The following is a 23838-nucleotide window of genomic DNA, read 5'->3' on the forward strand; positions in this document are numbered from 1 at the left end:
TATTTGAAATTCTTCCAGAGCTATTGTTGGATAAAATCAAATTACCTGTTTTTCTTCACTGATGCTTATATTAAAATTGAAATTTAGTATTTATTTCTTGGGCATCACTTTCTTCTGGAAAATGTGTTGTAACTAATTGCATGTCAGTCTGAAGATGAGTATAGTAGGAAGTGTTTAGGAATGGTAGCCTCGTGCTGGTGGCTGATAATGTATAATGATGGAGAGACTCAGGATGATGTTTGCTTAGTTCAAAATCTTTTTCAAGGTGAGCCTTTTGCCAACTACACAGTTAGGTGGCCGAATGCAGTTGGAAAGAGGATTTTTAAGCTTCCACAATTTCAGCTTACTTACCAAGCCTTTTTTCCTTGAACTTTTGGCTTAGAATAAAGCTATTAAGTAAAATTTTGTGTTAATAAAAAGCTAAATGATTTTTTTCAAGTACAACAAAGTTTTGTTTTTATGTGGGTATAACTAAGGCAAAAACAAAAATGTGTTAATTAGAAAAATGAAAATTGTTACTTTAAGAATTTTCTTCCTGTAAAAAGATACATTTAAATGATGGGAGATACACCAGAATTACTCTTCCTCCTTCTCACTTAACTCTTTACTTTAGAAAAGCAGTCTGTAGAAAACTTAGCAAAATATTTTATGGAAATTATAAATGTAAATATTTTGTAGTTGGCAGTTTCCCACTTCATAAAACTTGACATTTCCAGTTGTAAATGGTACAACTAAAGGAATTTTCTGTGCTCTATAGTCCCTGCTCAGCCTTTTGCTCAGCTATTTCAGATGTGTAACCATTATCTTAATCTAATAATGGTTTTAATTGGATTTTAGGTCAAAGGAAACACTTAAGCTAGATATGCGCTGACAGTGTTATTAATGGAGACATAAGATGATTACAGTGAATTAAAGGAAATAGCATCTATATTCGGTGCAAACTCTTTATCTTGGCATTCGAAGCCTTTCCAGTTCGGTCCACCTTTTCAGCTTCACCTCTCTTCACCGCTAAGGAAATCATATCATTCTGACAAATTGGGTTACTTGGCAATTCCTTAAACTTAATCAGTTATGTCTGTCTGTAATTTGATGCCTGGAGTAAGATACAATTCACAAATGAGCTATTTGGCCAGGAATTCTCATTCCTACAATAAGATCCCCCTTAACTCCTTAAACTTTTTGCTCTGTACTCCCGGAGCATCCGGTCCTGGTGGTGTCAGTCCTGGACCTTTGTGAAAGATCTGGTCCTGATTGCCTTTCCAGCTGCAGACCCTTAGTTCTTGACTTCATACAGAATGTTTCCACAAAAATGCCCTGCTGGTGCCTGAAACTCAGCATACCTGAGACAGAAGTCAGTATCTTCTAAAGACATTTTCACCCCCTCCTAACTGGGGAACCATCTAATCAATATGCATTCCTGAAATCCAGAAAACTATTGATATAAAACGTATTGATGTAGAGCCATGTTGTCTTTATGTCCTTTGTATTTCCAGTAATCGTCTATTCTACTTTTCTCATTACCTCTAACCTAAGATCTTGGAGCTGAGGCCTGATCTCTTTCTTACCTCTCTGAACCCGTTCGGTCCACTGTTTATAAGGATTATTTTTCTAAAATATAGATTGGATTATATCACTTCTATCCAGAAACCTTGTGACTTTATTGTCTAGAGCAGTGCTTTTCATTAGAAGTAAACTATAATGTAATCTTAAATTTTCTAGTAGCCACATTAAAAAAAGTAAAATGAAACAGATGATGTTAATTTGAATTAGCATATTTATTTAACCCAGTATATCTAAAATATATGTTCAGCATGAAACTAAGACATTTTACAGTTTGGGGGATACTAGGTTTTTGGAATCCAGAGTGTATTTTACTTTTAACAACACATCTCAATCCAACCTAGCCACATTCAAACTGAATAGCCACATGTGGCTAGTGGCTCCCATAGTGGACAGCACAGGTCTATAGCATAAGGCTTAAAGTTCTTGGACTGCAGTTTGGGCCCTCCAAACTTCAGCTCCTGCCCTGCATATTTCAACTTCTCGCCACTCACCCAAGCCTCAGCTGCACCTAATTTGCCGTTCTTTTCCTTTAATTACTCTTCCCTGCCTGTGGAAACCTGACCTACCTTCGAGGGCCAGATCTGAATGCCACTTCCTAGTGAAAGCTTGCTCCATTCTCGCAGTGCCCCATAAGCATTAACCACTTGCTCTTGACTCTTCTGTAGCAGCATTTGTGGGAGCCGTTTGTCTAGTTCCCGTGAGTGAGTAGTCTAGCTGCCTGCTAGAAGGTGAGCTTCCCAGAGGCAGGATATGTCTCCCTCAGCTGCTATTTCCTAGTGTTCAGTGTAGCCTCCATTTGCTCTTTGGGATATTCTTATCCTTTGTTGTTTGATATCTTCGAGATCTGAAGCAGTCTGTCCTTTAACAGTTGTTTTCTTTACCTCTGAATGAAATTTCCCTTTATATCTGGATCAGTTCCACTGTTTAAAAGGTGTTCTTCTGTGGATTGAAGCTTTTGCTTATGCAAGAGAGGAAATATTCATTTTCTTGTAGAAATAACTGCCTAATACAAATTAAACTAGGTTTCAAATGTAGGTTATTCTGGTTTTAGCCTGGTTCTAATCCCAAATACAACTTTTCCTATTATATAACTTGTTTTTTTGTAAGTAAATTATGTATATTAAAACTTTTTTCCCACAACTTTATTGAAAAGTTTATATGCTTTTTGAATCTTTTTCCCCTAAAGAGATTTGGCCAACAGAGTTTTGCCTGGGTTCTCTTTCCCATATAAAAGCAAACAGGTGCCTGAAAGGTTATGCTCTATTCTGGGAGAAATCTGATTAATGTTGAAGGGCTCTGCCAGGTCAGACTCTATAACCTGCTGACAGATTATTTAGTGAGTGCCAGGATCAACTCTCAACATTATCTCAGGTTTTAATGGTTTTCTTATGAAGGGTATTTGTAGATGAAACCAGTTTGTATTTAAAGTTAATTGTGGCTTTTAGATCAGAGACTGGTTAAGAAGAAATTCTTTCCTTGAGCAAACGGTAATTTGAAAAGAATGAATGACTTATCAGATGGAGTTGCAAGGACTATAATTGCATGCTGTGTTTTAACACAGATTGTTGCATTTAAATCATGGCATAATCCTACCCCTGGTAATGTAAGAATCCTCAAAAGAGGTTCCTACTAAACTATCTTAAATTTCCCCAAGAATTTCTACATATCCTTACAACTGCTTGAAAAACACACAAAAAAGTGATACTTCTTCCCGGGAGGGAGGGTAGACTTCAGTCATCCCTGATGCTTCTCTTTCCCCCACCCTCACTGCACCCCATCCAGTCTACCTGTGAGCCCTTTTGTTTCACTGGATCCCAAATCCCTGCACTCTAACTGCATTGCCACCATTTCACAGCTGAGCTACTGAGACAGTCTCCTGATTCATTCCCTTTTCTGCTTTTGCTCTCCACACAGCAGGCAGAAGCATCTTTTTTTTTCTTTTTCTCAGCATTATTACTATTTAAACTTTATATAATGGAAAATTTCAAATATATGAGGGTGAGTCAAAAATTATCCACACTCTGGCTGTAGAAGTTATCTTAATTAACTTTTAGAAAAGACAAGGCATCATTTTTTGACATTTCATTGCTTTTCAATATACTTTGTCCATCTGTCAGCAGGTTTTTGTATTCCCTCCTTAAAAAATGTTTTAGGCTGAGCTGCGAGCCATGAATGCACTGCTGTCTTCACTTCTTTTTTTTTTTTTTTTTTTTAATAAATTTATTTATTTATTTTATTGGCTGTGTTGGGTCTTTTTTGCTGTGCATGGGCTTTCTCTTAGTTGCGGTGAGTGGGGGCTACTCTTCCTTGTGGTGCGCAGGCTCCTCATTGCCATGGCTTCTCTTGTTGTGGAGCATGGGCTCTAGGCGCGTGGGCTTCAGTAATTGCAGCACATGGGCTCAATAGTTGTGGCTCACAGGCTCTAAAGCGCAGGCTCAGGAGTTGTGGTGCACAGGCTTAGTTGCTCTGCAGCATGTGGGATCTTCCTGGAGCAGGGCTCGAACCCTTGTCCCCTGCATTGGCAGGCGGATTCTTAACCACTGCGCCACCTAGGAAGCCCTGTCTTCACTTCTTTATCAGAAGTGAATTTTTGTCCTTCAGCAAGATCAGGACTATAGGGAGGTTGCTTTAACACCACAAAACGAAGTAATCCATGACAGATTTAGGTTTCGAAAAGTTTATGCGAGATGGGTGCCGAAACAACTCATATGAGGAAGAGCATAAACAGAAGCATTTGGTTATCTGCAAAATTTGGACCGATACTCTAAGGAAGGTGAAAGTTTCTTAAAGAGAATCATTACTGGTGACGAGACGTGAATTTATCACTATGAGCCTGAGAGTAAATGGCAGAGTATGGAATGGGAAACATCCTCAATTGCCGACCAAGAAAAAGTTCAAAAGTCAACCATCAGCTGGAAAATTGATGCTCACAGTTTTCTGGGATTCTCAAGGACCAGTGTTGGAACATGATCAGGAAAAAGGTTCAACAATCAACAGTGCTCATTACAGTGAGATGCTTATTGAAGAGCTGAAGCCTAAACTTAAGGTTAAACGCAGAGGACTGCTATCCAAGGGCGTTGTGATCTTGTATGACAATGCATGTCCGCATATTACTGCCCACACTGTCGACACTCTGCAAAAACTTTGTTTTGAGTTGTTAAAGCATCACCCTATAGTCCTGATCTTGCTCCATTGGACTTTCACCTGTTAGGTAGCCTGAAAGCAGCCCTACAAGGACGAAGATCCACTTCTGATAAAGAAGTGAAGATAGTAGTGCATTCTTGGCTCGCAGCTCAGCCTAAAACATTTTTAAGGAGGGAATACGAAAGCTTGTTGACAGATGGACAAAGTGTATTGAAAAGCAAGGAGATTATGTCGAAAAATGATGTATTTGTTTTTTCTAAAAGTTAATTAAGATAAATTCTATAGCCAGAGTGTGGATAATTTTTGACCCACCCTTGTATATCAAAGTAGAGGGATGAATGTACCTCTTATTCAACTTCAGTTATCCATTCATGGCCAGTCTTATTTCATCTACTGTCTGTCACAGCCCCCCCCCCCCCCAATATTTTGAAACAAATCGCAGGCATCATATCATCTAATCAGCAAATTTGGAATTGCCCTAAAGTGAAATTTTGCATTGGGACTTCCCTTGCAGTCCAGTGGTTAAGACCGTGCTTCCACTGTAGGGGGTGAGGATTCAATCCCTAGCCTGGGAACTAAGATCCCACATGCTGTGCAGTGCAGCCAAAAAAAAAAAAAAAAGTGAAAATTTTTGTTGTTGGTTGGTCACAAAAGATGGGGAAGGTTGCTGCCCCAAAAGTGATATTTGTCAACCTCTTTACTGTCTTCAAATTCTGTTTCCTCTTATTTTTTCAGGATGTGTTCCATTTCATTTTGATAAGTGCTATCACCAGAAAAATAGTTAATGTATTCATCTCATGTTAAGCCAGCTTTTCAGGGATGCATATATAAGCACTCTCCTACTTTTGCACCAAATATGTTCTTTGAAGTGTGTGTGGAAATTGAATGTACAAAAAATGTAAATATAGGTCAGTTACACTTAAAAACAAATTCATAGAAAAAGAAATCAGGTTTGTGGTTACCAGAGACAGGAATGGGGGAGGGGAAATTGGATGAAGGCAATCAAAGGGTATAGACTTCCAGTTATAAGATAAATAAGTACTAGGAATGTAATGTACAACATGATAAATATAAATATCATGCTGTATGTTATATATGAAAGTTGAGAGCAAATCCTAAGAGTTCTCATCACAAGGGGAAATTTTTTTTCTATTTCTTTAATTTTTTATCTGCATGAGATGATGGATATTCACTGAACTTACTGTGTGATATCACTTCATGATGTATGTAAGTGAAATCATTATGCTGTACACCTTAAACTTCTACAGTGCTGTAGGTCAGTTGTATCTCAATAAAACTGGAAGAAAAAATGTAAATGTGTATGTGGGGCGGATGTTTCATGCTCAGATAGCCTTAAAAATTATAAATTCCCTAATTAATTTTTTGTTATAAAATCAGGTATTGAATTTATACATTATAAAAATAAAATTTAAATAATACAGAAAAGTATGAAGTTTTAGTTTAACTCTCCCATTTGTTTATGGATCTTTTATTTGAAAACAACTGTATTTCATATAGATCATTCCAGAAAGGTTCATTTATGGTCACATAAAACCTTAATAACGTATGTATCTGACATTTAGTTTGAATTTTAGTTTAGTTTGAATTTCAAATCGTCTCAGTTTATTTGAATTTAGTAGACAGAGAATGATTTTAGTGCTGAACAACTAGCTTGGTGTTGCAAGCAATTAAATAGGAGATGGTATGGTTTGACTTCGTCTGATTTTTCTTGAGCACTATTTTCTTCTCAATAAAGGAGTCTTACGCAGACTGTGAACTCACCAACAGCTTTATGGACCCATGAAAAATCTCTATACCAGTGCTGTCCAATAGAAATATAATGTGAGCCACACATGTCATTTTAAATTTCCTAATATTCATATTAATTAAAAATAAACAGGTAACATTAATTTTAATGTAGTATTCTCTTTAGCACATTATATGCAAAATATTACTTCAACATGTAATCAATATAAAAATTAATGCGGTATTTTACCCTTTTTTTATACTAATAAGTTTTCAAAAACCCAGTGTGTGTTTTATACTTAGAGCACTTCTCATTTGCATCAACCCCATTCTAGTGCTTACTAGCCACACGGGGTAGTAGCTGTTTTACTGGGCACTGTGGCCCTGGACGGGTTAGAGGTTGTTTCTGCGGGAGGAGGAAAGGGGGTGGGATATATTCTTAGTTTTGTTCTCTCTTTCACATTTATTGACCAGTATTTTAAGTTAAAAAACTTTGCTGCTTTTGGTATTCTTAACTCTGGCTCAGTTGTATTCTCAGTTGCATCAGCACTTTTTTAAAAAGTCAATTTTCATTCTTATAAAATACAACAAAGATTAATAACACAAATACTTCTGTACAAAGATGAAAATCCTGCTGAAATTGAACTCTTGGCTGGGAGGCAGTGCCATCCTGTGATAGCTCACGTGTTTATTCATCAATATATGAAAGATCACATTCTAAGTAGAGAATGTGACTTAGGAGTATTATTGTATAATGCGTTAAACCTGAGCACTTTTATTCTGAATTTCAGGGTAAATATATGTAGTACTATGTAGCAAAATTAGTGTTAGGAGAACAGGGGTAAGAATTCCTGAGACATTGGTAAGAATATTCTTTGAATGTAAATTTTTTTTTTTAGGGGTCGCAGATGGTGTAGGAGGGTGGAGAGACTATGGAGTTGATCCGTCTCAGTTCTCAGGGACTTTAATGCGGACATGTGAACGGTTAGTAAAAGAAGGACGGTTCGTCCCAAGTAATCCCATTGGAATCCTCACCACAAGCTACTGTGAGTTGCTGCAAAATAAAGTACCTTTGCTTGGTAAGTAGATATCCTATGTGTTTTCCTCTCTAAAGAAGCCCAGGAGATGGTTAACAACAAAACCAAGGAAATCACTTACCAGCCCAGCTCTTTTTCTGAGGCTCTTCCTATTAAGCGGTTTGATGGGGAAGCTATGGGCAACACCAGAATACTTAATACTGCTTAAAATAGGTACAACCACTTTGGAAAACAATTTAGAATTACAGTGTAAAGTTGAACATGAGCAGATAGTATGCCCCAGTAGTTCCACTTCTGGGTCTTTACCCTAGACGAGAGAAACTCTTGCACATCTTGGTATCAAGAGATAGGTACAAGAATGTTCACAGTAACATGATTTATAATAGCAGAAAACTGGGAACAAATTAAAAGCCCATTTATAGTAGAAAAACGCATTTTGAAAAGGAACAAGTTAAGGTTGCATGCAATACTCAGGAACATGTTGTCAAGGGAAAAGAGGGCATTGCAGAATATCACCTAACAGTCTGATTCCATATATTTCAAATTCAGAAACATAAACAAGTAAAACTGTATTGTTTATGGATTCTAAAATATGATAAAAGAAGAAAGAGAAGCAAGTGGTTGTATAATTGGGATAGTGATTCTCTCCCAGGGAAGAAAAAAGGGGGATGAGGTCCAGCATGTAAAACTCAGTTGATCAAAACTCTGGAGAGTTCAGGTTGCAAATCAGCTCCCCAGCTGCAAGCAGTTAGCATTTAGAGCAGTCTGTATAGATTCCTGTTAATCTTGTATTAGAAAATTTACAAATACCCAGTGTTTGTTTATCTGGTATGCTAATGGAGCATCTTTTGGCCAAGCTTCTACCTTTGTTTGTTAAATGGTTTTTTGGGAACTTACGCAGCCTTCTAAGCAGGCTCTCAGAAAGGGTGTTATTAAGTTTCTGCTAATTGCCAGCATCTTTCTGGTTACTAGAAGGCCTCCCTTCCAGTCACTGTGCACATTTAAAATTAGCCCTCTATTCAGTGTTAATGGAGATCTCCATGTTATAGAACTTTGCCTTCAGTTTAAAACCTTTGTAAGAAGGAGTTTGTTTCATCATGCTGCCATCCTCTGTCCTCTCTGTGCTGTGATTAACTTGCTTGTGCTCCTAACTGAAGAGAAATCTTGTCTTGAGGTTTCAGTATACTGGTTTGTCTTAATCTGCTATTTTGGACATGCAATCTTGAGCTTGCCTTGTACCGTGAAACATCCTAGATGCTTCTGGCACTCTGTCAACTTGCCATATGACTTTGGGCAAACCACTTAACCCCTGGCCCTTTATCTCATATGTTAACCAGACAAATCTTTTTTTATGAAAAACAATGACTTAAAGCTTCTTGCAATACTCAGAAACATGTTGAGGGAAAACAGAACATTTGCAGGGTACCACCTAACAAAGAGCCTGAGTCTTCTGCTGATACCACCCCACCTCACACCCCGCAGTGCATTTACTAAATTACTGTGACTTGGAATAACCTGTTACAGCCTATAACGACTATCCTGATTTTGTACTTTGAAAACTGTGGGGGTTTTTTTAATTTTTTTTTTTAAAGAGAGTAGTTTATTTATTTTTGTTTGTTTGTTTTTTTGGCACACGGGCTTAGTTGCTCTGTGGCATGTGGGATCTTCCTGGAGTAGGGATCGAACCTGTGTCCCCTGCATTGGCAGGCGGATTCTTAACCACTGCGCCACCTAGGAAGCCCAAAAACTTTGTTTTTTGCTGTGTTTCTTCCTTATTCCTACTTTTTCCCCTGTTCACTTTCATGTAACTTGGAGATCTTAGTAAAATCAATTTAAGGACATATAATAGGTTTTCTTACATTGAATATTATAATTACCTCTTTCTCCTAAAAGACACGTTGAAATAATCCTTTGTTACCATGCTTGACACATATATACCTCTCTTTTACCTTATCTACACATCTCTAAGCTATTTGTAACAAAAACTCAAGCATATTTTGGCAAAGATGGGCTGTTGAGTTTTACTAAACCTCAGCTATAATTGCAAATAACAACTTTATAAGATTAGGTAATCGTTTTTTAAAAATCCTTCAATTGCTAAAAAGCGTATAACATAATTCCAATGTAAAGGGCAAGCTGATAGCTGTAACCATTTATTTCCTGAGAAGTTCTAGCTGCTTTTTCTTTCCCTTTTTTTTTTAATTAATTTATTTTTTATTTATTGGCTGTGTTTGGTCTTTGTTGCTGCGTGCGGGCTTTCTGTAGTTGTGGAGAGCGGGGGCTACTCTTCATTGCAGTGCTTGGGCTCCTTATTGTGATGGCTTCTCTTGTTGCACAGCATGGGCTCTAGGTGAGTGAGCTTCAGTAGTTGCAGCACATGGGCTCAATAGTTGTGGCTCTCGGGCTCTAGAGCGCAGGCTCAGTAGTTGTGGCGCATGGGCTTAGTTGCTGCACTGCATGTGGGATCTTCCCAGACCAGGGATGGAACCCCTGTCCCCTGAAGTGGCAGGCAGATTCTTAACCACTGCAGCACCAGCAAAGCCCTTAGCTGCTTTTAGATCTAGGTTGGCATCACTGGCTAATTGTTGACATATATTATTGATATTTCCTCAGAAACCCTTAAGTGGATTTAGGTTTTATGAAGCCAACATATCTTAAGAATTTGAGGGGTTAATCCCAGTAAGGTTTCCCTTTCTTTCTTTGCTGCACAAAACGCTTAGTGGTAGTTTACAGAATAAGGGCCAGGTGATAAAAATACTTCCATGTTAGCTAGCGTGAGGGATTTGCTCAGGGACCAGTCTGGATTGCTCAGCCATCTGAACCTTCAGCACTGTCATTCTTAGCACTCTTTTCTTCTTTGCCTGCCTGTTCCTCTCCAAACACATGAGAATGATGAGCTCTTCTCCCAGTATCAGGCTGTCAAGGCCTGAGCTGCTGTACACATCAGTAATTTGAAGAGGCAGAGGAAGAGTATACACACTACAAGCCCAGATGATTCTGTAAGGCTGAGCTTCCCTTCGTTGGTGCTGCTTTGCATATTAAAGCTCTGTCTGTCACTCATGAGGACCATTCTGATTCTAACGCAGCGGGTTACTGCCACAAGGGTAGCAAAATGATAGCCTGGGTTTGTCAGTGAGTAATAATGAGTCAACGTGAGTCCTTCCTGCAGCACACTTTTCAAAGCTGTGCTACTCATTTTTCATTTCTTGCTCTCAGTTAAATTAATCCCATCAGCTTTCAGAAGATCTTTTGTGTGGTGATTCTATTAATGATGTAAATGGATTGGAGTTTTTGTGCATTGAGTCAGGAAGGAAGGGTAATTGGTGATTTTAGCTCTAATATAAGCGATGGAGTAGGTTCTCTGACAGCATGGCCAGTTAGTTACAACACCTGTGTTTTTCTTTTCTTTGACAATTAATGAGTAGGGACTAGATAGCTTAGCATTAAAGTGTCAAGTTTGTACCCATGCATATACTGTAGATAACAAGGAAAGAGAATTTCTGAACATTACAGTGACACAAATGCTTATATTTAAAAAGGTGTTTTTAAATTAAGTTACATTTTCATTAAGGAAAAATTAATAACAAAAATTAAATTACCTATAATCCACTAAGAAAACTGTTAATTTTTTTAGTGATTATACTCCCTGACTTTTTTTCTTGGTGCATAGAATAATAATAACAGGAATTGACTCTACTGTGTGCTCACAATATAGCCCCATTGAAGTAGATTTGTAGGTACTTTTTTTTTTTTTTTTGGTACATACCTTTACTCCACATTTTGTTAGGAAGAAACTGAGGCCGAGAGAGGATAACTGGTTTGCCCACGGTCCTGTCACCTGGCTAGAAAATGATAGAACAGTGGGATTTAACACATCTGGTTCTACAGCCTGTTTCTTTTGTTACTTTTGGCCTTTTAACTGTCATTTTAGCAGGTTAGGCTTTGCCTACGTATTGTGTGCTTTAAAAAAAAATTACAGTAAATTTCACTATTTTTGATGTATAGTTCTTTATATTTTATATCACTTTTTAAAGGAAACTTTAATAATAGCTTATAATCACTTGTTTCACTTAAATTATCGTCTTTCATTTTCAAATATTTCTCTCACAATTTTAGTGCCTATCAAATAGCTAACACTTTTTATATTATAAGTCTTTGACATGATTTAACTAATTAATCCTTACAAACAACTCTGTGAGGTAGTTACTGTTATCCCTATTTTTACAGATGAGCAAACTGAGGCACAGACAGGTTACATAATTTGCCCCAGGTCACACAGCTAGTAAGTGGCAGAGCTAGCATTCAGATGTAGGCAGGCTGGCTCCAGAGTCTGTACTCCTAAGTACTATGTGATAGTGCATAGCCTTCCATTGTATGGATGAACTGCAATTCACATAACCAAGCCCTTAATTTTCGATGTTGAGGTTGTTTCCAGTTCTTTGTGATCTTATGCAGTGTTTTTGTACTTAAGTCTTGTTTGCATCTCTAATTACTTTCTTATGATAAATCCTTACAAGTGGAATTGCTAGATCAAAGGATATGCGTGTTTTTCAGGGCAATATTGTCTATTAGAAAGGTTATTTAGTTTTACTTTCTTACCACCAGGAATGAGAGTGACAGTGTTTCCTACACAAGTGCACTGATCAATTTTTTAAAATATATTTATAAATCATTTACGTTTATTTCTTGGTGAACTGCTTTTTTTCTATTTTGTCATTTTTCTGTAGGTATAGGTTGAAATTTTAGCACTTGAAAGCAATTTCACTAATTGTACTATCAGCCTCAGTCTAGGGAAGGTCACGTGAGCTGTGTGCTGAAAAGGTACACAGAAGCTTCTGCTTAGACTGTGGTCTCTTCCCTGTGAACATCAGTAGTCTCTGTAAAGTGAACAAGTTGATTCCACAGGCTACCTGGGAAAATTGATCTTGTTACTTCATAATGAGTAAGTCTCCAGTAAAAGTTCTTCATGACCTCAGCAGATGGAAATCCTGTTTAAAACTGTAGTTATGCGCCCTGTCTTAAATGTTAGTGAATTTCACAGAGAAGGCTTTCTGCCAATAACTAATGAGAAATGTCACGGAAATGTAACATTCTAAATCTGGCATTTTAAGTATTAAAACTTAATATCTCAACAGCATCCTTTTGAGCATTCGGCATAGATGATAGCACTATTGAAATGAAATAATGTGGTTAAATACCAACCATTTTTATTGTTTCCTATCTCTGCATGTGGAAGAATCCAAATCATCAGTGGCCCACTTACTGTGTATAGTATAAATCCCTTTTTCTTTCTCTGTCATGTTGATCCTGATCAGCTTACTACCAACATTGATATGGAGCCATAACTAAGAAGGGTCCTCTTTAGGCAAAGGAGGTTCAAATTATGGCATGTTGCTCTTTGGGGTGATATGATAAAAACGTGTATGCAAAGACAGCCTAGGAAGAGAAAATAAATGGAGATCATTTTTGTTTCTAGGTAGCAGTACTGCCTGCATCGTGGTGCTGGACAGAACTAGCCACCGCTTACACACAGCAAACCTGGGAGACTCAGGCTTTCTGGTTGTCAGGGGTGGTGAAGTTGTGCACCGATCAGATGAACAGCAGCATTACTTCAACACTCCATTCCAGCTCTCAATCGCACCCCCCGAAGCCGAGGGAGTTGTCTTGAGTGACAGGTAATCTCCCCTTTCTCATCAATAGATTCCCTCCCATCCCCCTTAACTACAGTGTTGGAGATAGGCATTTTCCATTCTCATGTGAGAAAAAGGCACATTGAGGACCTTCTAGTCTGACATCAAAAGATAATGTGCTTGAACTTGATCTTACAGCCAAGTTGAATTGTGATAAACACCTAATAATTTGACAAGACTGAAAATACTATTTCAAGCTTACAGAGTATCAGTTTTTCATACCAAGACCACATGGTACATACAGTTGTATTTGTTAAATTGTGCTGGAGAAATGTCATTGTTCATGTGTGCCATTTCCTATACAAGATTTTGCGTACGTTATTAGGGGAGAATGCAAACAGACATCTGCTTTATTTATCAGAATAACATCCTGATTCTCAGGGCCTCCTATAATATGCATCAAATAGAACTTGCAGTCCCTGCAAAACTTGTCAGGCAAAGTTAACCTGCAGGAAATGGACTCAGAGGTGGTTTGATGGTGCTCTTGAGCTGTTCTCTTTTTCTTCTGACACCTCCTCTCAGTTCATTTTTAAATTGTCAAGAACTTTCCATGACAATCAGTACTTTTTAGAATCAACTTTTTACAGTTTATCTTTTCTAAGATCAGAGTACAGAGTAACACCAAATCTCAGATTTCACTGCTATTAACAACCTTATAGGGCTTGACACAAACTGTTGGCAGTTCAGAAATATGGTAAAATGGGTAATGAACCTCTTGTAAAAGTAGAAGCATTTTAGCGAGTGCCTATTATCTTTACTTAGTAGTTCTTATTAGGCCAGATCTTAAGTCCAAACTAAGATAAAATGATGATTACTGCCATCTTTTAAACTGGAATGATCATATTATATAATTAAGTACTCAGTATTGCCCATCTAAAGTCTATTGCTAAAAAATAAATAAATAAATAAATAAATAAAGTCTATTGCTGACTCCTAGATAGAGGGAAGCATTTTTTTACTTTCAGATTAAGACAGATTACCATAATTGGAAGAAAATTTGATTATAGGCCCTTCTTCAGTTGGCTGTAATGCACATCAATATTAGCCATATTGGAGTGGGGAGAACCCAGAACCCCAAGGCCTTGGTAGATGTCAAGTTCAGCTAACAGTTTTTGGAGGACAGTATTTTAATTTTCCTTTACTTGATCCTTGTTGTTTTGGCTTCTAAGTGCTAGAGTGGCCCTGCTGTACCTCACACGCTGTCTTTGGGACAGTCTTGTCAGGGCAGCACTTGGCCTGGCCTGCCAGTGAGGTGGAGGTTGCTTCCCCTAGAGCCCAGAGACAGCTTGCTAGCATGTGATTTCAGCTCGTGTTTCAGTGTAGTCAAAAGTTTCCAGCAGCACAGTATGTTCAATCAAAATGGGCAAAACTGCAGCTGGCGGAACACCAAGCTCATGGGTGGGAGTGTTGGGAGAAGAGGACAAACTGTCCAATGGCAGCAAGTCTCTCACAGGCAGAATAGCAAAGGACACTCCTGGGGAAAGAAAAACCTCAGCATAAAATAGAGCTTCGGTGCCAACCTGATCATTAATCTAAACTTCTAGAATCTGATTAGTTTCCAAAGACTGAGCAAATGTGAAATGTCTTGTACTGTTTCTCTTTATTCCATGAAAGAAATTGACCTAGTTTCTACCAGTTTTACAGTCTGTGACCCCCTCCCTGCCCCCTGCCCCTTTGGTCTTCCCCACCCCACGCCCCACTTGCATGTTATCTCCTTAGTTATTAGTCCCTCTTATCTATAAAATATTATTTTAACCTTAACTTACAGATTTCCTTTAGTAGCTGTTCTTAAAAAATGTTTATTGTATAACCGTGTAAGTGAAAGTTAATTTGTTCCTTGCCAAAATCCCATCACAGAACTTTAGATGTACTTCTGCTTTCCTTAGACAAGAGAAGAAAACTAGAAATTTCCTCAGTGCACTTGGTATAAATCCCCCGCAGGCATGGATGGGCTGTTTGTTTTTGTTTTCTGCTTGCAAATTTTATAACTTGTCACTTACACAAGTTTGGGTTTTTTTTGTTTTTTTTTAATTGGAGATAGTTGCTTTACAATATTATGTTAGTTTCTGCTGTACAGCAAAGTGAATCAGCTATACGTATACATATATCCCCTCTTTTTTGGATTTCCTTCTCACTTAGGTCACCATAGAGCACTGAGTAGAGCTCCCTGTGCTATACAGTAGGCTCTCATTAGTTATGTATTTTATACATAGTATCAATAGTGTATATATGTCAATCCCAGTCTGCCAATTTATCCCACCTTGGGGGGCTTTTTAACAAGCTTATGGTGCTTTGGTTCTGGCCCCTCCATTCTGGGTCAGTGTATGAATTTTTTCCTGGTTCTTGTTCCCTAATTACAAGTTATGATAGATTATCGGATATCTCATCTTTCCGTTACCTGGGGGCTTAGCAGCACTGGAGCTGGCCTTTGGAAATGGCTGAAAACCAGCCTCTGAGGGGGCCATTAACTCTTTGAATATATTATCTTTTCTCCCCACCTGGGGTTCCCCCCACCTCCTGTTCTTATATTTGTTTCCTTCAGGTGTTATTGGGGGGGGGGGGGGCGGGGGAATCTCCTCTGTCTTTTAAAAAGTTTTACACAGAAAGATGTGAAAAATCTACCTCCTATCCCTGCCTTGTCTACACATTCTGTCCTCCGAGGCAGCCACTGTTATATTTCTTTGACTCCTTCCAGATTTATTCTCTGCATATAGAAGCCTCTGTGTATATGGCACGTGCGTGCTCTCTCTCTCGCTCTCTCTCAACACACACACGCACGCACGCACACACACACAGAGCAAAGAGTACCCTGTTCTCTTCATTAACAATATAGTAATGAGTTTTTCCCCAATTTGGAGGGTCAGTGGTCAGTTACTTTGTTTCTTCATTCATTAGCTGTTACTTGAAGACCTGCTATGTGGCAGGCACACTGATAAGTGAGTAACCTGTGTGATGAGCACTTTGTAAGCCCTGGGAGATACACAGTCCTTACTCTGCCTGAGTAACTATAACTTAGTAATACTAATTTGATACTACTAGTAATATGCTAGTAATTACTAGCATTACAGTAAGAAATACCATTGTATTTCCTATGAATTAATTCTTATAGGATTTGCATGCTCTTCTCCATAGTACTCAGTTATTCCATTATAACAGCCTCCTGAGAGCCAAATTCAAGCCTGCATGGAAACTGATGAGTGGAAAGTGAGTAAGAGAGGATGGAATTTGGCTCTAAAGAATTAGGAAACAAAGACTCATTTCCACTAGGATTTTAGAGGCATTTTAGTGTCTGACTCAGAAAAGAATCCTTCTGCCTTTTAAAACAATTTTTTGCCTTTTAAAACACATGTGACTAATCATCAAACTCAGTTTTACTTGATAGTTTTAGTTAAGCTTTTGAAATATTTATATCAGAGTTTTCAGTTAATTTTTTTCAGGATTAGAAATTTCAGAATGGTGGTTTTTATTATTGACTGCTACTATATATTAGTTTTCCTTAAAGCTTCATTACATTGTAGCATCACTCCTGTTGGAAACTTTTAAGTTATCTCTAAAGGGCTCTGTTAACTTTGCCCCTACCGTGTCCTTGTCACAGCCCGGATGCCGCTGATAGCACATCTTTTGATGTCCAGTTAGGAGACATTATCCTGACGGCGACAGATGGACTCTTTGACAACATGCCTGATTATATGATCCTTCAGGAGCTAAAAAAGTTAAAGGTAATTAACTCAAAGGTTGGCCTTTGGAAACAGTGACCTTCTCTGGGCAGCTGGATTTTATTAATTCAATTGCATTATCTCTTTTTGTAGTTTTGGAAAGGACTATTTTGTGAATTTAGGAAAATAAAAATGTTTCTAATCTTTCAGAAACAATTGTAGATGGAAATATTCACAGCTGGAGAACGTGAGGGGCAGAGAGGCTTCTCATCCAAGCCTTTATTTAGTAGGGTGGTAAAGGTAGGAAAGGTCTAGATAGGAGATTCCTTGATTGTGTTTTTAATTGTATTTTAATGGTATTTAATGTTGTTGGTTGCTGGTTGTCTTTTTCACTTTTTATTCTCGTAACAGACCAAGCAAGTGTTTAGGCTGGGAAAGATAGGAAATCGTCATACCAGAGTCAGCCAAGGCAGCAGCCAAGGGCAGCAGGCAGCTAGGGGCCTTGATGTGATCTGAGCTGTCACCAGTAATGAAACAGTTCAGACTTGGCCCATACAGAGAGTGGAAGGAAGTGAAAACCAGTCTGCATATTCTCCTGGCTTTGTACAAGTACTGACTCTGGGGAAAATTAGTCTTTTCTCATGTTTTTACCACTAACCAGTATGACTTTGAGTAAGTTTCTAAACTTTTTAAGCAGTACTTTCCTTACCTGTAAAATAGGGGTGTTGGGATGGGGTGGGGTGGTACTAAAGGCCCTGTTTTATAGGGTTTTCATAAGGATGAACCACGACCACGCATTAGAAATCCTTAGCACCATGTCTTGTCTGTGGGGCTTAGTAAAGGTCAGGTGCTTACACCTGCTGGCACTGTGCTCTGTGTAGTAACAGAGTGACAAGCAGAAATGACACATTCCCTGCCCTTATGGAGCTTATATTCTAGTGGAGGAAGACAGATAATACAGAGGAAGAAAGAACAGATATAATGTTGGTGGTAAATAAAAAGAAAAATAAAGCAAAGTGAAGAAATACAGAATAGAGAGGGCTTTTCGGTAGGGCAGCTGGCAGCCTGTACTTGCAGAGCACACTGTGCTTGGCCAGGGGTGTGTTCCCAAGCAAGGAAACTTTTGAGGTCATCCCAAAGTGCTATCAAATCTGCCCTTTCAATCCCATCCCATTTTAGCAAGTGTCTTAAGAATTTAAAATGGGGGAAAAATACATATGTATATGAAAATTCAAGGGACTTCCCTGGTGGCCCAGTGGTTAAGACTCCGTGCTTCCACTGCAGAGGGCGTGGGTTTGATCCCTGGTCAAGATTCCACATGCAGGAAAAAAAAAGAGAGAGAGAGGGAGGGAGGGAGGGAGGGAGAGAGCCTCTGTGCCACAACTACTGAGCCTGTGCTCTAGAGCCCATGAGCCACAACTAATGAGCCCACGCTCCACAACTACTGAAGCCCTTGTGCCTAGAGCCCATGCTCTGCAACAAGAGAAGCCACCGCAGTGAGAAGCCTGCACACCACTGTGAAGAGCAGCCCCCACTCTGCACAACTACAGAAAGCCCACGCACAGCAACGAAGACCCAACACAGCCAATAAATAAAAAGAAATAAATTAAAAAAAAAGAAAGAAAAGAAAGAAAATTCAGACTTCAGGACCCAAGGCCATCCTAGCAAAGAACTTTCTGGTTAACATCTTATGCAGGCAGCACTGGTGATCTCATTCATTTTAGTCAAGGTGTAATGTTTCAACATCTTACTGAAATAAAACTTAAATGGTGGGAACTATGATCAGATAAATGTTACTGTCTTAAAAAGTGATGCTTGCAAGTGATGTTTACTTGTGTGCAGAAATCATGTGAGGCATTATGGTAAAAGTAACTCCCTCATGTTTTCACATTAGAATTCAAATTATGAGAGTATACAACAGACGGCAAGAAGCATTGCTGAGCAAGCTCATGAGCTGGCCTATGACCCAAATTATATGTCACCTTTTGCACAGTTCGCATGTGACAACGGATTGAATGTGAGAGGTAAGCATTCTTTAGGAAGGTCATAGGGACTAATTAGGGACACGAGGATGGGAGCATTCTGGGCTGCGGGTGAGTCAAACTACGGCACAGGGGTGAGACTGCTGAGGTATCCTCTCCCAGCTGTGAGCCCGTGGCTTTGAGCAAGGTCAGCGGGCTCTTACACTGGAGGACAGAGCAAGTGCATGTTGTCATGTGTTCCCCACAGAGGTGCCCTTCAAAGCTGAGCTTAATTGGCTGCAGAGGCAGGTGGAACTTGAAGCTCTTTATTGCTGCCACTGCGCTGCTTGGACCTGAGCCCAAAAAGCCTCCGAGCTCTGCCTGGAGGGCCTGGACATTCCTAACAGTTTAAACATTCTGCCCTTCACGAGTCTGACATTTCACTTCTCCCTTCCTCTGGCTTTGTGGGACTCATTAACAGTATTTGCCTGCCAAATTGCCACGGCAGGTTTTGAAGAGGGAAGCAATGTTAGAATGTCCTTGTCTGAAGAGTCTTCCTATCTACTGAGTGATACGTAACTTTGGGAGCAGGCCAAGTAGCTCAGTCTTGGGACTCAGATGACATGTTGGTGCTAGCATATCAGAACTAGTAGAGTTGGTCGGTTTCTTGCTGGTATAATATTATGACATGTAAAGCATTTCTTAGATGTCCAGGAAATATTAAAATAGAAAAAAGCACATGCCATAGCTGTTTGCCAGATTAGAATACAAGACTGTTACTAGTTTCAAAACATTGGATATGTTTGTCCAAATTAGGATTGTGGATAGAATGTGTAACTTTCTTGTCAGGCAGAATTAATCTTAGCCATATTTTGTCTTTATTGTGATTGCTATAAACAGAGGATGTGATGGTGGCCATTTTAACAGAGCTGTTGTAAAGGAGCAGGGAAGATTTTTTTTAAAAGCTTCAATTAAATTACATATAATTTCTTGGTTCATTTTAACTATTTACCAAATGTTTTTTTTCTTTTTTCTTCTAGAGTATATTGACAAACCAAACCTGCCTGAAATGCCAGTGTTTGTCTCCTAGTACTTATTTAGGCTTACATTTTTTATTGACTTTTCCTTTCAAAATATATAGACATTTTCATTTTCATTTTAGGTGGAAAGCCAGATGACATCACCGTCCTTCTCTCAATAGTGGCTGAGTATACAGACTGACTCACCGAGGTGTCAACTCCTGCCTCTCCTTTCATCATCCCAAATTCTCCCCTGCCGTGTGTGCTGATCCTGCTGGCAGGACCATGTTTCTTTGCCACTGATCTCAATGGCCCATGATGTAAGCCTTTTGCCTGTCTTTTTGAGACCCTCTTGAGAAATTTGTTGAGAACCACTACTGTCATTCACTAGCTCATATCTGCCAGCAATATTTGAAGAAAATCAAGATTTGAAGATTGGCCTTCACTTCACATTGTCCTTTCCATGATGGGATGGAGGTTTTCAAAGCCAAAATGGCTATTACTTTTCAAAAACAGTTTAAGTATTGAAAATGAGTAATATTGGTAAAGTAAATTCAAAATTAGAATGTGTTAAAGGGATTTTAAAAGTCTAACACAAATTGTATGTTATGGTACATCTAGAAACATGTTATTAATCAAAAGATATGTTACATTGTACTATACAGTCTGTGTTATGATTGGGTGTGGCTTTATGTTTTCATTGTAAACTCCTATTTTTCAGGGGCTTATAATCTTGCTCTAAAACATTGTTCTGGGTTACAACATCTTGATCCTGGGAGCTTTTTTTTGGTTACAAGTCAGAAGAAAAATTCGGTTTAGTTCTATGTATGCAAATGTTTCATGGCTTTTAAAAGATGCTTCATTGGGCTCCTGTGATGAAAGTTTCAGCAGTTTATTGCTTAGTGCATATCACAGGCTGGTGGCCTGATCTGTAGGAGGGGGTTGGGGAGACTCCTTACCAAAATTTTTTAATGGAAATATTATTCAAGGTTATAAAATTCCTCAAAGCCTAGACATTTAATGTTACAGCTGAAATTTCTCCCAGCTGTCTGATATGATGCCCCTGTGTGGGAGCTCTAGGCCCACAGGCCTGATAGGTTGAGAATGGACAGCTGTAACTTTGAATTTTGTTGGCCTTTGATGGTCATGCTACCCCTTGTCTCACTCTCAAACCTGTTGTTAGTAGCCTTGCTTTCTATAGAGCATGTACCAAATTCAGGGAGTCCATGTGGAAAGAGCACCATGGGCAGTAGCACAAGAGTCCATGAGGAAAACTCCTAGTGATGATCTGACATTTGCATTTGCCCTACAAAGAAATTTAGGGATTTCTGAATCAAGCTTAATGTTTACAGTTTCCGAATAGCCATCTTGCAGTGTATAGTTTCGTTATAAAATTACCCCGTGTTCAGTTTTTCCATTATCTGCAAGCTCAAACTTATTTTTAAGGTTTGTGTACAAGTCAACTGCTGTAAAGATATATATTTTGGGGTCAGTTTTTTTCCTTCATTAACTTGGTGGTAGAAAAATATATATACTTAGAAATCCTTAAATTAAAGCCATGTTTTATATATAAGTCAGGTAACATTGGTGTATAGATGAGAATGCAATTAAACCTGATGAGACTCTACTTGAGAATATAGAAAGTCTCTTTCTCTAAAGGAGATACTTACTCCCTGGTTTATTGCATTAAAACTTACGTTTGAGGTTACCTCAACTTGTTTTAAAAGATTTTGTTTTGTGAATTTGTACTGTATATTTGAGTAACTGTCAAGCTTTTGTTTTATTTAAAATTGTTTAACATGTACCATGTACATGTCATTACTATATTTCAATGCATCATGCTTGTAACAGGCATTTCATTTATAATAAGAATGAGTTATTCATTTGTAAGCCGTTCAGTAATTTATCTACTATTCCTAAATTGGCATAATGTTAGATATCTATTTTGAATCACCTTTAATTACATGTCAGAATGCCTTAACTACCCTAACTTGATAAAATAGAATCCTTTCGTAGAAGAGACGGGGGGTGGGGTGGGGGGTGGAGTGAGACTCTGTTTAAATAATGAGAATCCATCATGTTGTGATAAAACACAGAAGTGTGAGTGGCAAGTGGCGGGGTATTTATTTTGCACAAACTATTTGCAGTCTCTGTGTATTTAAAAAGTAAAGAAAGTTGCATCCAGAAGGGTTTTGTTGGAAGGAATACATGTACACTTGGGCTGACGACTTCAGTTCTTTTGTTGCATTTTTAATTATTTCTGGTCAGAGGTATGGAGCCTTATGATCTGGATATATTTTGTATTAATTTTCCAACACATACATTTAATTCCTGGTAAGAGCAGTGCTGGCTGGTCACGTCACTGGCTTTCTCTGCACTGATCTAAACCCATCAAACACAATCTTCATAAAGGTAGGTTGATGGTGTTTTACACAACTCATTTAATCAACTTAGTCTTTTTTGAGAAATGATCATTAGAAATTGATAATGTGTTTGTTCCAGTGACGATGAAAATAGTGGGACAAGAATTGAGTTTCACAGGGGAGCTGACTTTGGACCCGGCCTGTAGATAAGGGATACAAAATATTTTCTCTTTTTTTCCCCCGTCCTTTTTGTGTTATGCACTTAATTTTATGACTGCGGGGGTCTGTTGGAGTGCTGCTTAATAAGTAACTCTCCTTCCACTCTCAGTGGTCAAAGGCTGTGTGTAGTACCCATACTGGAATTTTCCAGGTCACAGGACTCAAGTCTTTGTCGAGTGTGCCTGAGATATACCACTTGGTGGGTCTAATTCTGAACTTGATGTGTTAATTGTATTTTAAATCAAGCAGTATAAACACACATTGATACATCTGCCTCATGTAGTGGACTTTTATAACAAAAGAGAATTTGGATTTCTAATTTACAAATGGCAAAGTATTTATCCCTCTCTGGATGCACCAAAGACCAGTAAAGTTTATAGCTTTTCCATCTATATTTATAAAGCAATACTGTATTATAAAAATCAATATTTTTATCACATGCTTGAAATTTTTATTTTGTTCTGTTTTAAAGTGTGCACTCTAAACATATCAGAACCTTATTTCTTCCTGTGAACTTAAGCTGCCTGCGCACAAAAAAAAACTCACCGAATGGATACGCAGTAGAGTCCTTAGGCTCTTAAAAACTGAAAGAAGAAATGAGGTGGGGAAAACAAGGTATTTGTCCTGAATTACTGTACTGGCTTGACATGGTTGATGGGTACTAAATCACAAAAGAATCCATTCCAGTTATGCATGTCTGGGGGTTGGGCTGTAACTAGATTAGAAACTAGATTTCAAGCTTTGCATGATGGGCAAGTGTCTTGTCCCATCAGTTGCATTTGTTCTGGATAGAACAGTAGCCTTCAGTACCACCTTCAGTACCACCTCAGTACCACATCAAGTAATAAGGCAGGAATTGTGGGAATTCACTGAGTCAGTTTTGAGGGTTTTGGAGATTGTGAACAAGATTGGCTAGAACTGTAAATGTTTGTACTTTTGATCAAGTTTATGGTTCCTTGTCACCTATACAAGCTATCTTTGGTAGAAGCTACAGCATCCAGTATTCCTGGAAACTATCACATTTTTGCATTTAACAAATTTTGCGGTATCAAAGAAAAACCCAAATCTGCTTATAAGAAAATGTGAAACAAAACATTTGGATTCTATTTGTTTAAAAAAATTAAATTCTTTGCAGAATTCCACTTCTCAACTAAAAATAGTGTCCATTTCAAAATTTTAACTGTAAGCAGGTAGTCTGTGGCAAAGATGGCTAAATAATGAAGCAAGTCTGAATTTGTGTATACTAATGAGCTGCTTTTTTCTGTTGAGACTATCATTATTTGTCTTACCCAAGAGGCAATGACCTGAATTGGATGTCTGAAGTATAACTTATGCAGGAATAGTTCTGTAAATACATTTAAATAAACTGTAAAGATATTTAATAAATATAGTATTTATACTAATCTGTGTACTCCTTTTAATTTGAGTAGTAACAAAAGA

General features: G+C 38.3%; 1 protein-coding gene across 1 annotated transcript in view; it reads left to right on the forward strand.

The window, feature by feature from the left end:
* PPTC7 (protein phosphatase targeting COQ7) overlaps window positions 1–23780 on the forward strand; it is a 39602-nt gene extending 15822 nt beyond the window's left edge. Inside the window, exons 2-6 of the mRNA XM_057745952.1 lie at window positions 7353–7532; window positions 12967–13165; window positions 16776–16899; window positions 18731–18860; window positions 19960–23780. Coding sequence (XP_057601935.1) covers window positions 7353–7532; window positions 12967–13165; window positions 16776–16899; window positions 18731–18860; window positions 19960–20018 — 692 coding nt within the window. The 3' untranslated portion in view covers window positions 20019–23780. The remainder of the gene's footprint in view (window positions 1–7352; window positions 7533–12966; window positions 13166–16775; window positions 16900–18730; window positions 18861–19959) is intronic.
* Window positions 23781–23838: the final 58 nt, after the last annotated feature.

The sequence above is a fragment of the Hippopotamus amphibius genome, chromosome 8 (genome assembly GCF_030028045.1).
Source record: "Hippopotamus amphibius kiboko isolate mHipAmp2 chromosome 8, mHipAmp2.hap2, whole genome shotgun sequence".
Taxonomy (NCBI): domain Eukaryota; kingdom Metazoa; phylum Chordata; class Mammalia; order Artiodactyla; family Hippopotamidae; genus Hippopotamus; species Hippopotamus amphibius.